Source organism: Gopherus flavomarginatus, chromosome 1, assembly GCF_025201925.1.
Source record: "Gopherus flavomarginatus isolate rGopFla2 chromosome 1, rGopFla2.mat.asm, whole genome shotgun sequence".
Classification (NCBI taxonomy): Eukaryota; Metazoa; Chordata; order Testudines; family Testudinidae; genus Gopherus; species Gopherus flavomarginatus.
In genome coordinates, this window is record NC_066617.1 from 53,333,450 (window position 1) to 53,346,796 (window position 13,347).

The following is a 13,347-nucleotide window of genomic DNA, read 5'->3' on the forward strand; positions in this document are numbered from 1 at the left end:
GTCTAAAATATTTAAACAGCAGGAAAGAATATTGCTACTCTTCCCCTTAAGACAACCTTTCCTTACCAAATTTTTGTGGTTTTTCTGGAATTTTGCTCCCTTCTGCACGAGGGAGCAGAAGGGAGAACATTGTCCTCTATTGCTTCTCATGCAATGCCAATAAAATGGGCCCAGTCTCCCCTTCAAACACATTTTCAACTCAATGGGAGTTCTGCCATATACCATAGGGGAGAATCTGTTCCAACATCAGAGGGGTAGCCATGTTAGTCTGGATGTGTAAAAAGTGACGAGTCCTGTTCACCCACGAAAGCTTATGCTCCAATACACCTGTTCGTATTTAAGATGACACAGGACTCATTGTTGCTTTGTTCCAACAGGCAGCTTCGTCTACCGAATAGGCCAATAGTCTGAAGCAAGAGATCTGAATTCTATTTTTTCCTCTCCGGTGCTTGGTTGATTGGTTCTTGCTCACATGATCAGGGTCTAACTGATCACCATATGTGGGGTTGGGAAGGAATTTTCCTCCAGGTCAGATTGGTAGTGACCTTGGGGATTTTTTGCCTTCCTCTGCAGCATGGGTGGCCAGGCTAACCCCTGACCTCTCCCTTTGTGCCTGAGGCCCCTCCCCTCCCCTCCCCTCCTCTTCTACTTTCCCCTCGCTCGTAGAAGCCCAAAGCACCCCCACCGCGGCTCTGTGGCCCCAGCGCCAGACAGCTGGGGACAGTGGGGGTGGGGGCAAGGCCCCAGCCCCAGTGCACTGCAGCCTCAGCGCCCACAGCCCTTGGGCAGCACGGTCCCTACGTCCCCACGCCCGGTGCTTAGGCAGCCAGGCAGCATGGTCACTGCGCTCCCAGCTCCGGGCAGCCCTCAGTCCTGGTGCTTGGGAAGCCAGCCCCAGAGCACCGGGCAGCACTGGGCCCAGCACCAGCCACCCCGGCGGTCCTGAGTCCCTGCAGAAGGCACGCTGCCCTACAGGCAGGGCAACAGTAGGCTGTTTGAGGAGGTACAGCCTCCCCTTGCCTACGACACCCACCGCCCATGCTCTGCAGCATGTCAAGGCAGGGTCGCTTACTAAGATTATCTGGGTATTTCTTACTTAATCATTTCCCTGCCATTGTGGGGGCCACAAGCACTGGTGCACCTCAGTTCTTCCTATTCCCTGCCTGTGGTACATAATAGTCTAGTCTCCTGTGGGCTGTAATACTGTGGTCTCATTTTGGTTGATGGGTATAGTGTGAGGGTCCTGGGTGGTGGTAGCCTGTGATATACAGAAGGTCAGATTAGATGATCTGGTGTGATCCCTTCTGGCCTTAAATCTATGAATCTATTCCAGGCTCTGTCATGTGACCATGGGCAAGTCATTTCACCCTCTAGGAACTGAAAATAGTGATATTAACCTTTCTTCATAAAGCACTTGCGAGCTACATACGAAACACTCTACATGTATAAGCCAACTCAACTCCCAAAGTCTTGTGCACACACATGTGCGCACAAAATATAAGTAACTATTTAATCAATTTGCACTTGCCCACAGAGGTATTTAACCATACTTCACATTCACAGACAAGGGATTATTTTTACCATGCAAGGATGCCAGGTGTTGATGCTACTATTGTCTTTGAATCTATCTTCACAGGGCTTCTGGATGTCCTTCTTTCCGACCATTCTGAAGCCACCCGTGTAATTCTCAGAATCCTCTCTGAAATCTTGCTGGCTAAGGAACATATAACCATGTGCAGGATTCAGCTCACTTTTGTACCTCAGCATTAGTTTCACATTTGTGATACGCTAGTTGCAGTGTTTTCTCAATTTTCTCATATAATTCTGTATGTGTTCCACTGTTGAGCTAACCTGTAACCTTTTTCTGATTACTTTCACAGAACACAATAGTTGAACCTCCAATTGTATTTATATGAATGTTTTCTAATCTAATCTAAATGTAAACCTAGTGACACCTATTGGCGACGATAGCACTGTTACAGCAATAGCTATGAAGGCAACTTTGCTTCCCGTTGCTATAGGCAAAGTCCTTCACATTTGCTTCCGAGATGAAATTATAATCTAAACTGGCATGTTGATTCTGAATCTAATTCTTCCATGCAGCTTGAGATCTCGTTCAAAATCTCCCTGTGCAGCATTTTTAGTCCAGATGTAAGCTGTGGGTAAAATGGGACCAGATCATAACTTTAAGATCTGCCTGCAGAAAGGACCATCTGCACATGGATTTCTCCCTCTCTCTGTGCAGAAAAGGGTCAGCTGCTGCCACAGCAATATTTTCCCCTTTCTCTTAGATTCAACATCTGTACTGTTTCAGGAATCCAAGAAGGCAGGGATGGGAAGTGAGCAGGAGGAGTGGAAGTAGGGTGGTGGATGCACATAAACACACACACCACACAGCTCAAGCCCAAACATCCATTTCACAGTTAAAGAGCCCTTTAGCCCAAGACTCACGAGCCTGACATGGGTCAGCCTCAGGTGTTTAATTGTAGTATAGACATACCATTAAAGGGTGGGGAGTGAGGGGCCAACTAGGGAGTCCCTTGCAGTGCACCTACACTGAGGCTGGGGCAGAGATACAGGAACCCAGAGTTGATTCAGAGGCCCAGAGTTCCTCAAAGATGCCCCTGTGACCTGGAGGATTAGCACTGATCTTGGAGGTTCATAGTATTTGTGAGCTTTACCCTTGTTCGTTCCACATTGGGGCAAACCCTATCTCTCAATGGAAGAATTCAGGAAAACTCTGGAAAGCAAAGTTCATGGAGTTTCCTGGATCTACATGGGCATTTCCTTGTAAGCAATGGTGGCTTAACACATGAGACAATTTGGGGGCCCCAGGAGCATTGGAAACTGTGTAGAAGGGGGACTGCCACCAGCACCAGAACTGTGGCCCAGCCCCTGTTCCTCCTCTTCCCTTTGAGGCCCCACCCCCTGGCCAGGCTGGAAGCTGGAGCCAGGCCAAGGAAAGAGTTGCCCAGGGAGCCTAGGCCACTGTGGAGAACCCTGGACCCTCCACTTGCCCTGGGAGGGGAGCATGAAAGCAGCCTCCGGCCCCTGTCTCTGCCCCCTGGGCTGTGCCATCTACGGCAGGTGGAAGGTCTGGGGCTCCCCACAGTGGCCCAGGCTCTCTGATCACCTTATCAGCTCCCCTGCCACAAAGCGCAGCCCCTGCTGCTGCTGCTGCTCCGCACCTGCCACAGAGGCAATGCACTGAGGGCGGGGGGCATGCAGAGTTATATGCCCCACCCCATATTTCTCAGGACGCCCAGCCGTGAGGAGGCAGTGCTCCCCCTGGCGGAATTTTCCCTGTGTCCCTGCAGCTTGGAGAGGGAGGAAGCAGTTGACATAGCCACCGCCGCTCAATAGGGGTGGTTTAATTATGCCAGTGGGAGAGCTCTCTCCCACCGGCATACAGCGGCCACACGGGAGACCTTACAGTGGCACAGATGCAGGGCTCTTTGAGCTAAAAAAAAATCATGATCACTCTTTAAGCACAAAAAGAGTTATACCTCTAATTTAGTATAACCAATTTGAAGTTTGCAAGGAAATATGGGACTTTCTCACCAGTTCTGATTAGTACACAGAGCCTCGGCCCTTTCCTGCCAGCACCCCAACTCACCCACAAAGGATTCTGAGGGTTAGGTGGGTTCCAGCAAGAAACAGACTATGGTCATGGGTGAAAAAAGGCTGAGAATCACTTTTGTCCCACACTTCCAGCTATGATATCTGCAAAGTACTGCAGCTGTCACCCTTTAAACTGATTACTCCCAAATCTACCTTTCTCCCCCTGAACTCCACCCATTGTAATTTTCTCCTCTCTCACCTTCCCATTCCTTCCTCTCCCATCTCCAGTCTATGAAAAAGCTCTTTGGGACAGGGATCAAGAGTTATTCTGGTTTATATTCCATAAAGCACCATGTACGTCTACAGTACTACAAAAATGCTTAATAAAAAATAAGAACAGAGAGTGTTGTAATGGAAGAAGAACTGGACTGAGGAAGGGGGTAGTGGTTATTTTTTGCCAGTAACATTCTGTATAATCATTACCGTTCAATTTTAAACCAGAATCCTTCAATGCTTTTCCATACGATGCCCTCCTTGCAAAGGCAGTGTTGTCAAGATAACTGGTTGGAGCGCTACAGATAAAGGACCCCACGTTCTGCTCGGGAAGTAAGCTCATTCTCTTCTCTCTGTGAAATGCTGATTTGGGAAGAAACGACTTTCTAAGAAACACGAAGTTGTGTAATTCAACTGGTTTTAGAAGAAAGGTTTTGGGAACTAATATATTTCTTGAAAAAGTGCATGAACTGCTTTATAAAATCTGTAGTGAATTCAGAACAAAGATCTGAATTTGAGTAATCTTAAATGTCCAGTATATTGAAAAATATAACTTACTCTCTATCTTCCTTTAAAGTGGTTTCATAATGGTATGAATATTCAGATCAGGGTCTAAAATTATGTTGCACAAAATAGTCAGAGTGGAAATAATGATAACTAGTTTACACAGAAGCAGAGTCTGCATTTAAAGTAGTAAGGAAAAAGAGAGAGTTTCATCTTAAAAAGGAGGATGTTATTCTTTGGAAAATTCACAGGATTGTGAGGCCTCAAAGATTTTCATTATGACACAGTGTGCAGAGACCTTCATCTTTTATTGCTCGAACATAGTTCCCACTGCCTACAGTGTGGTCCTGTTCCAATGTGGGGGAACTGACTTAGAAAGGACTACCCAACTTGCTCCTACGCCAGAAATTGGTAATAGCAGGTGCAGGATTTGTAAGGCGGACATAACAAATTCTGGCATTTGACCTGAAGCCTCAACTAGGGAAGTGGTGAAAGAAAAATATATAACAAAAATTATTATTAATAATAAAAAAGACTGCCATGGATGGTTCTTTATGAAACAGATGCTTATGTAACCCTTTCTTCATCTTTATTCAGTATGAACTAGTTTGCTTATTTGTGGAAGTCCCTAGTAGAGACCATCTGGGGACTGCAAGAATTCTTTGCACTCTAGCTACTGCCCCTCTTCACCCTTCTCTATTCCTGCACATCAACATGGCCGCAGTGCTGGGGACTGAAAGAGAGAGAGGCATAGATGATGACTCTACTGGCTCTATGCCCACTGGGGAGTAATGGGAGGTTTCTGGTCCCTTTGTGCCAGCTGGGTGACACAAAAGGGGCTGGAGAACCTAGCCCAGTATCTTTAAATAAAAAAATTATTTGATGGTTGATTAGTTTAAACTTGATTTTTTTTAACTTGGAAGACATATTCCATTGTAATATATAGTCACTATATTGAAGGAATCAGTAGATAAGTAAACACTTTATGCTGAAGTCCACACACGAATCTATAACTATTTGTAAATACTCTGTGGTGAAGTTAGAGCTTAGAGGTATATTGCATTGTCAGACAATATACCATGGTGCAATGCCAGGTCTCTCACAGTCTAGTAGGTAGAGGCTAAGAGCTCTGCAGAGGTAATATGCTGAGCCCTGGGTAAGAAATGCTTCATGTTTCTCTACAGAGAACTCTTTGCTTAAAGGGAATCTGAAAGGGGCTTCCCTCCAGCCCTCCTCAGCGGGAATAAAGGTGGCAGCAATGCAGATCCTTAACAGTGATGAGGTAGAGCTAGGGGGAGATATCATCAGAGACCTTTGAGGAGAAAATTACAATTTCACGGAATAATTAGCAATAAGTAAATATAATGTTACATTATAAAGAAATATTGTCCATTAAAAATAGTGATTCCTGTTGTAGGGCTTGTGTATACACAAAAGTTGTACCACTTTAACTATACCTGTACAGTTAAAGTGGTACAACCCTCTAGTGTGAATGCAGTTATACAAATATAAATGTGCTTATACCAGTATACAGCTTATTCCCATACAGGAAGGGAAATAAGTTACTGCAGTATAAGGCACCATTATAACAGTATAACTGCATCCACACTAGCAACTGCACCAGTATAACTATACAGGTATTGACAAAAACCCCACATCCCTTACTAACACAGTTTTACTGGTACAAAATCTGTGTGTAGACGAGGCCAACAAAAATGGTCCATATCTAACATGATCGAGGGCACCATAAATATTTTTTTAAATCTTGTACTATAGGAGGAAAATAAATAATGCTTTCCCATCAGCAGCAGCATATTAGTCTTGAGCAGTGGCCAGCCTAGTTAAACTGGGCCATCAACACTTGATGGCTGATACAAGTTCCTCCCATCATGAGGAAATGTCATGTTACATTGCAGATCAAATAAAGAGGATTTGGACCATCTGCTTTGGATGAATGCCAGGCCATAACTGGAGGGAATGTTTCAATCTGAGGGGTTTTGAGGCAAGGGGATACTCCTGGCTTTATCTTTTATGTCACTGTGCTTTTAATAATGACAAATGGCCCGGACAACTAGAGCTGGATAACATTTTTCAAATAGTTTATTCACTGACAAATATAGTTTCGAGTCACTTGAAACTATTCATGAATTCATATGGAGTTCACTGAATAGTTTTGACCACACACAAAAAAACACTGAAATGTTTTGTTAATGTCAAAATGAAACATTTAGTTTCGACCTAAAAAATTTGTATCAATTTTCAGTCATTTTGATAAAAAAGAAGAAAAGGAGGATTAACAACATGGCGGGAGGAAGAGGAATAATATTAAACACAGAAGGCGCAATAGACGCGTCATTGCAGCAAAGTAATTAAAAACACTTTCAGTGCTCTTACAATCAGATGGTAAATGTGAAATGAATGAACTTCCAGCCATCAAGTTGACTTGCATTATTGTGTGAGGAACATTGAGGGACCACAGGTATCTGTAAGACATTTATCAGAAAAGAAAAAAAGGCACTTAACATTTTTCTTAGGAGTTACTGTCATTATGTGGGTTCAATTCCCTCCCATTCTCCCAACAAGTGGTCCCTAAACCAGACAAATTATGTTATTAACTTTACACAAAGGGCCAACTCAGAAATATGGAGTCCCATTTAAAAAAATTAAGTGCTACTAAAAGTTGGATTAATATTTACTTTGATTTTTTAATTAATGAATAATTATAATTTATATTATAATGAATATTATTTTATTATGTTCTCTTTTGAGGCTTTAGCATGTTGTAAACTATTACACAAGTATTCTACATATTTGGCATTCTTTATCATGTTTTATTTATTTGTGTATGTGTGCATGCCTCTTAAAGGACAGTTCTAAAACATACATTTTCAGAATAAACTTGTATGTGGAATATCAGACTAACTCTCCAGGAGATAGTCATCTTCAGGTTTTAAGTGTCATGCACATCAATGTTCTAACATTATAGTGAAATAAAGACTGTAATTAAATAAATTGTCACCTATCAGAACTTAGAAAGAGAAAAGACACATTAGTCAAGTCTCTTTCCATGCTAAAGTAGAATTGTCTCTACGGTTCATTCAATAGATTCACAGTTCAGACAGAAAACAGGATCAAACTACATGTGTCCCTTATCTGGTTACAAACAGTTTACTACAGTGGTTTGCAAACCTTTTTTCATCTGTGGACTCCTAAAAAATTTTGAATGGAGGTGCAGACCCATTTGGAAATCTTAAATCTAGTCTGTGGACCTCAAGTGGTCTGCGCACCTCAGGTTGAAAACCACTGTTCTATTGTAACAACAACATTTTGAAGGCCCCTAACACAGTCTGCGGAACCCAGGGGTCTGTGGACCACAGATTGAAAACTACTGCTTTACTACCTCAAGCAATTCTTCCTGCTTATATCAAATGTTGCACTTTCTGTCCTGACTATTCACTTTCATTAATCTCACTGTTTAATTATGGAGTCCCTGGAATGAAAATGTTAATATATGCTCTTTGGTGTGGTCATTTAACTTAACTTTTGTACTAAACTAGATAGAAGATAGTATAAATCATGCTTATTTTTATTTCCCAGATGAAAAACTTGGCTACATTGGAGTTAAGGTTGACAGACATATCAACAACATAAGGGTTAAAAAAAAATTAAGAATTTTGTAGAAACAAAAAAAAGGATAAAATCAGGAAATTCAGAGTTAAACTTAAAAGAAATCCAACCATTTGAAAGTATGGACATGCACAGTTGAAATAACCCAAACAATTTTAACTGCCTCCTTCGCATTGCTGGCCTTCCATCTTGTAGTCTTCATGGCACAAACATGCACAAAGTGTAAACCAATGCAATGTCATCTTCTTGAGATTGCAGACTCAGGCTGAAACAACAGCTCTGAGTGGTGTAAACTGCGTTATATTATTTTTTCATATTTTATTCAATAAAAACCTCAATTTTAATTTTTTTTCTGAAAATGCCACAGAAATTTCTGCCAGAGCACTGCCACAGCCAGTGACTTTGCACAGAACATAGCTCCTGCTTGCCACAGAGTATTTGGACCTTGCACTAGAATTTGAATGAAGATGCTATTTGTTTAATTAGGAATTATACATTTTTGTTTGACTGCACTGCTTCATCTTTAAAAATAAGGCATTCTAATTTTTGAGATTACTGATTAAAGCGACATCCTTTTTATGAGTAAGATTGTCATAAATGGTATCTATAAACCAGTGCAAGCCCAGGGTTTGAACTCAGGCTCAAGCCTAGCCCCTTGCTCAATCCCCCTGTCTACAAACAAATTGGGCTGAGATTCAGGGTCCCAGGACCACACAGGGGTGGAGGCAGAAGTGAAAGTAAGACAGTACAGTCTGGTATAGTGTACTGGACCGGCTTCCCCAGTCGGCAGTTTCAAAGGGCCTGGTGCTCCCAGCAGTGACTGGAGCCCCAGGCCCTGTAAATTGCTGCCAGAGCCCTGCTGCCAGAGCCACCGGGTAGCAGAGGTAGTTGGGACCCCTGGGGCTCTGGTAGCGATTTAAACCAACCAGGGCTCTGCTGCGGTAGTGGCAGCTGGGAGCCCCTGGCCCTTTAAATCACTCCCGGAGCCCCACCACCGCTACCCCAGGGCTTCAGCAGCGGGGCTCAGGCGGCAATTTAAAGGGCCTAGGACTCTGGCCACCGCTACCGCCCTGGGCCCTTTAAATCTCTGCCAGCTCCAGCAGTGGGGCTCTGGCGGCAATTTAAAGGGCCTGGGGCAGTACCAGCGGCTGGAGCCCCAGGCCCTTTAAATCGTCACCCGAGCCCCGCTGCCAGAGCCCTGGGGTAGCAGTAGCCGGGCTTTGGTGGCAATTTAAAGAGCCAGGGGCTCTCAGCCACTGCTACCACCCAGGACCCTTTAAATGTCCGCTGGTTCTGGCAGCAGAGCTTGGGTGGCTCTGTCAGCAATTTAAAGGGCCCAGGGCTCCACTGTGGTAGCAGGTGCTGGGAGCCCCTGACCCTTTAAATCACCGCCAGAGCCCCTGGCCGCCGCTGCTACCCCAGAGCTCTGGCAGCAGGACTCAGGCGGTGATTTAAAGGTCCCAGGGCAGTAGCAGCGGCCAGAGCCCTGGGCCCTTTAAATGGCTCCTGAGCCCTGGGGCTCCCAGCCACCTCTGCAGCTGGTAGCTCCGGCAGTGATTTAAAGGGCCCAGGACTCCCAGCTGCCACTACCGCAGTTGGAGCCCCAGGCCCTTTCAATCTCAATTTAAAGGGACTGGGGGCTCTAAGGCCCCGCCTCTTCTAGTTGAGGCCAAACCCCTTCTGGCTGAGGCCCCGCCTCCTGCTCAGGACTCCAGTGTACCGGTAAGTCCTTTAAGTTCCTTTCATCCTGGGTAGAAGGTCCAAGCCTGAGTCAAGCTGGGACTCAGAGTTCAAGTCCTATTGCTCTGCAGTGTAGACGTAGCCCCTCTGGATTCATGCTCTGGGAGTCTGCCAAATGCATCCCACAATCATATGGACTGACTTTCTATATCCGGTGGACAGTCAAGCATGCTGGAAAGTCAAGTTTTCCCACACTGCACCATGAACAAGGGACTAGAGCAGCCACATTTTGGAAGAGTATTAGGAAGTCTGGGATATGGTTGTTGGATTTGGATCTGAGTACTGCATTGTGGATGCTGGAGCCCCATGTGCAGGCCCAGATTAGAAAATTCTTAACCGAGGGTTGACAAACAAACAGTGTAGATGCTCAAGCCCTGGGTTCTCTAACAAGATCAGCTGATTTGAGTTCCACTAATCCTAGGCTTACATTGCAGTGCAGGCATACCAGAGTTTGTTTTCTCCTCAAGGTTTTGTTATGGGGGTACTCTTACAACTGTTTGAAAGACCTTAACTGTGCATTTCTGCACTGTCAAGTATTTGAATATTTAAAGTATTTAAATAATTTAACCTTAATGCTGAATTTCCTGTGATTCAAACCATGGATTTTTCCAATATTACAACATCTCTGCATATCTTTTACCCTGATACTCCCATTCTTAATACCAGTTTAAGTGTTTTGTCTCAGACTTTCCTTGGTTATTTTCAAATATTTTAAAAGATTGACATGTATTGGAAACCAGGAGACAGGACACTATGCAGAACTCTTAAGCCCCAAAGAGAAGGGCAAGTGGGGTAGCAGGAAACTCCAGTGGGTGCTGGCTTCCCAGATGCCCAAACAACCTCAGTTAATAAGCTGCCCCTACTTTCCAACTTCTTCCAAGCCTGCCAGGCTCCATATCTTGATTCCTGCTCCCCTTCCCAATTTGTCTCTCTCAAACCTAAAGTTCACAGGACCTACTACAAACCATGGCAGGAGAGCAGAAACCATAAGCCCCATGCAGACGTTATAGGAACTTGAGGTGGGACAGGGAAAGATGGAGATTAGAGAGCAGATGACTCAGGCAACCCAGCTCTGAAGCCAAGAGGGCTGCAGGATCAGCTGGGCCGACAGGACACTAGAGATCTTAAAAACTCTGCAAGTATTCTGATTTTGGAGTAGCGGAGAAGCACTGGGAGTCTAGGAGCACTATTAGGCTTCAGGACTCAGTGGAATCTGGTGTCCAGCTACCTGTTAGGGTCTGCTAATGCACTGCTGCTGGCATGGGTGGTGCATGAACTGCTGGCTGGGGAAGGCTAACCCCCAGCCACGCCCCTTCCACCCAAGGCCCCACTCCTTCCATCTCCTGGAGCCTAGAGCCCACCATGGCCGCCAGCCCTCACCCCAGGCTAGTGCCCCCAGCCTCGGAGCACCGGGAGGGCACGTGGCGTGGCCACAGCCTCTGGAGCATGGGGAGGGAGGGAGGGAGGGAGGGCAAGCAGCACGGCCTCAGACCCTGGAGCTGGACTGCAGAGCGGAAGCAGAGGGTCTGGGGGGTGGAGAGTGGGCAGGGCCATTTCTGGCTGTTTGGGGTGGCACAGCCTCCCCCAGCCTATGGTACTCACTGCCCACGGTGGGGTCTGCTGCCTCCCCACTATTTTCTTGTGCACAATAATTTTGTAATGATTGTCAGGAAGCCATGCATTTTGAGTCTCCACCTTCTTCTGGAGACACTTTCAGGACTACCAGGGCAGGAGGGAGATATGTACAGTACAGGAAGAAGGATATGCAGGACTGGAGGAAGATGTGAATTTTGTCTTCACTGCTTTGCTTTCTACCCTCTCCACTCTCCTTTTGTTTCTGCTTTGTTTTTTGGACCTGTCCCCTTTTTTGGACCTGCTTTTCTCCATCCCACTTTGTTTCTTTTGCTTCTCTGATCCTGCCTACTTCAATTTGTCGCTGCCTCTTTTTAATCTCTTCCTTTATTTTCCCCACAGAACCCTTCCATGAATTACACTGCACTGCTACGGGGTCTTTCCAATGAAGCATGGGCTGTTAATGACTGGCCCTAGGTTAAGCGGTGTTGAGTAAAGAGTACCCTCTGGATTCCCCAGCTGTGCAGGTTGAACCATGTCCCAGCCACCTACATACGCCTCCATGCTGAAAAGAGAACATGAAACTTCAGCAAAGAATCCTGTGGCACCTTATAGACTAACAGAGGTTTTGGAGCATGAGCTTTCGTGGGTGAATACCCACTTCCTCAGATGCAAGAAGTGGGTATTCACCCACGAAAGCTCATGCTCCAAAACCTCTGTTAGTCTATAAGGTGCCACAGGATTCTTTGCTGCTTTTACAGATCCAGACTAACACGGCTACCCTCTGATACATGAAACTTCAGTGAATTTTCTGGATACTCTGTTTCCCCTCTCTGGGATGTTACGAAGGAAAGGTACGTTATTAATTAATTAATTTATTATTATTATTTATAGAGCCCAAAGGCCCCAGTCAATGATCGGAGTCACATTTTGTTAGGTACTATACAAAGTAGTAAAAACCCAGTCCCTGCCCCAAAGAGCTCTAGTCCAGAGTTTTTATTTTCTAGCTGCAGTTCCCAGTGGAGTGTATTTCTTCAATAACTGCAGAAAGGCCACATGACCCTTCAACACTGACATGTGTCAAGTGTAAGATTTAATGCTTCTAAATTCACGGAGAGGCTATTGAGAAATAGCTTTAAAGAACCTGGTCACTGAACCATTAGATCAAATCTGAAGTAATGAAGGGATGAATCGTATTCCAATATAATGAATTATATTGGAAAAGAGGAATGTTTCAGCTCTTTGATACTATTTCTATCATTAGTCTGATATACTTATATCTGTCTGTAACATTATGAGGTCTCCTTTTATAATAGCTTGGTTCACAAAAAAAAAAAAAAGACCTTCATATCAATGTATCATCTCAGGAGCCCTATTACTGTGGAATCACTACTTGTGAGCCCTGCTCAAATACAGAGACAGAAATAAATGTTGTTTTTTAGACCCATTTCTGCAGATTATTCATTCCCTTATTTAGATTTATTGTAACTGTTCACAAAATTACTAGTTTCTAGATAGAGCAGTAACCATAGCAACCAGACATCATAAATTAGATAGCAATCAGAATCAGGACTATCAGCCATAAGCAACAATTTCAGGCTGGCACTGTGTAAAAAAAACTATGGTTACGAAGTATTTGTGCCTCAGCCTTGTCATATTCAGAAGCCGAATTCACATATGTTGAATTTGCAGTCTGTACATACAAAGAACTGTTGAATATGTTACTGCAATGACCCAACCTGCAAACAATTGCTAACCAGAGCCAGCGCTTCCATTTAGGCGGCCTAGGCAATTGCTTAGGGCGCCAGGATTATTGGTGGGCAGCATTTTGCTGGAGGGTGCGGCAGGCGGCTCCGGTGGAGCTGCTGCAGTCATGCCTGCGGAGGGTCCGCTGGTCCGCGGCTCTGGTGGAGCTGCCGCAGTCGTGCCTGCGGAAGGTCGGCTGCTCCCGCGGCTCCGGTGGACCTCCCGCAGGCACGACTGCGGCAGCTCCACCGGAGCCGCGGACCAGCGGATCCTCCGCAGGCATGACTGCGGCAGCTCCACCGGAGCCATGGGACCAGGGCGCGG

General features: G+C 45.2%; 1 protein-coding gene across 5 annotated transcripts in view; it reads right to left on the reverse strand.

Moving 5' to 3' along the window:
• Window positions 1-13,347, reverse strand: part of LOC127042845 (uncharacterized) — a 98,293-nt gene that overhangs the window by 21,304 nt on the left and 63,642 nt on the right. For 3 of the 5 annotated variants that reach the window (XM_050936312.1, XM_050936315.1, XM_050936311.1), the window contains 3 exons: window positions 6,733-6,821; window positions 4,045-4,197; window positions 1,582-1,714 (listed from right to left, as the gene is read on the reverse strand). In XM_050936312.1, coding sequence (XP_050792269.1) covers window positions 1,582-1,714; window positions 4,045-4,197; window positions 6,733-6,821 — 375 coding nt within the window. The remainder of the gene's footprint in view (window positions 1-1,581; window positions 1,715-4,044; window positions 4,198-6,732; window positions 6,822-13,347) is intronic. The other 2 variants (XM_050936314.1, XM_050936313.1) reach the window with 2 other exon arrangements.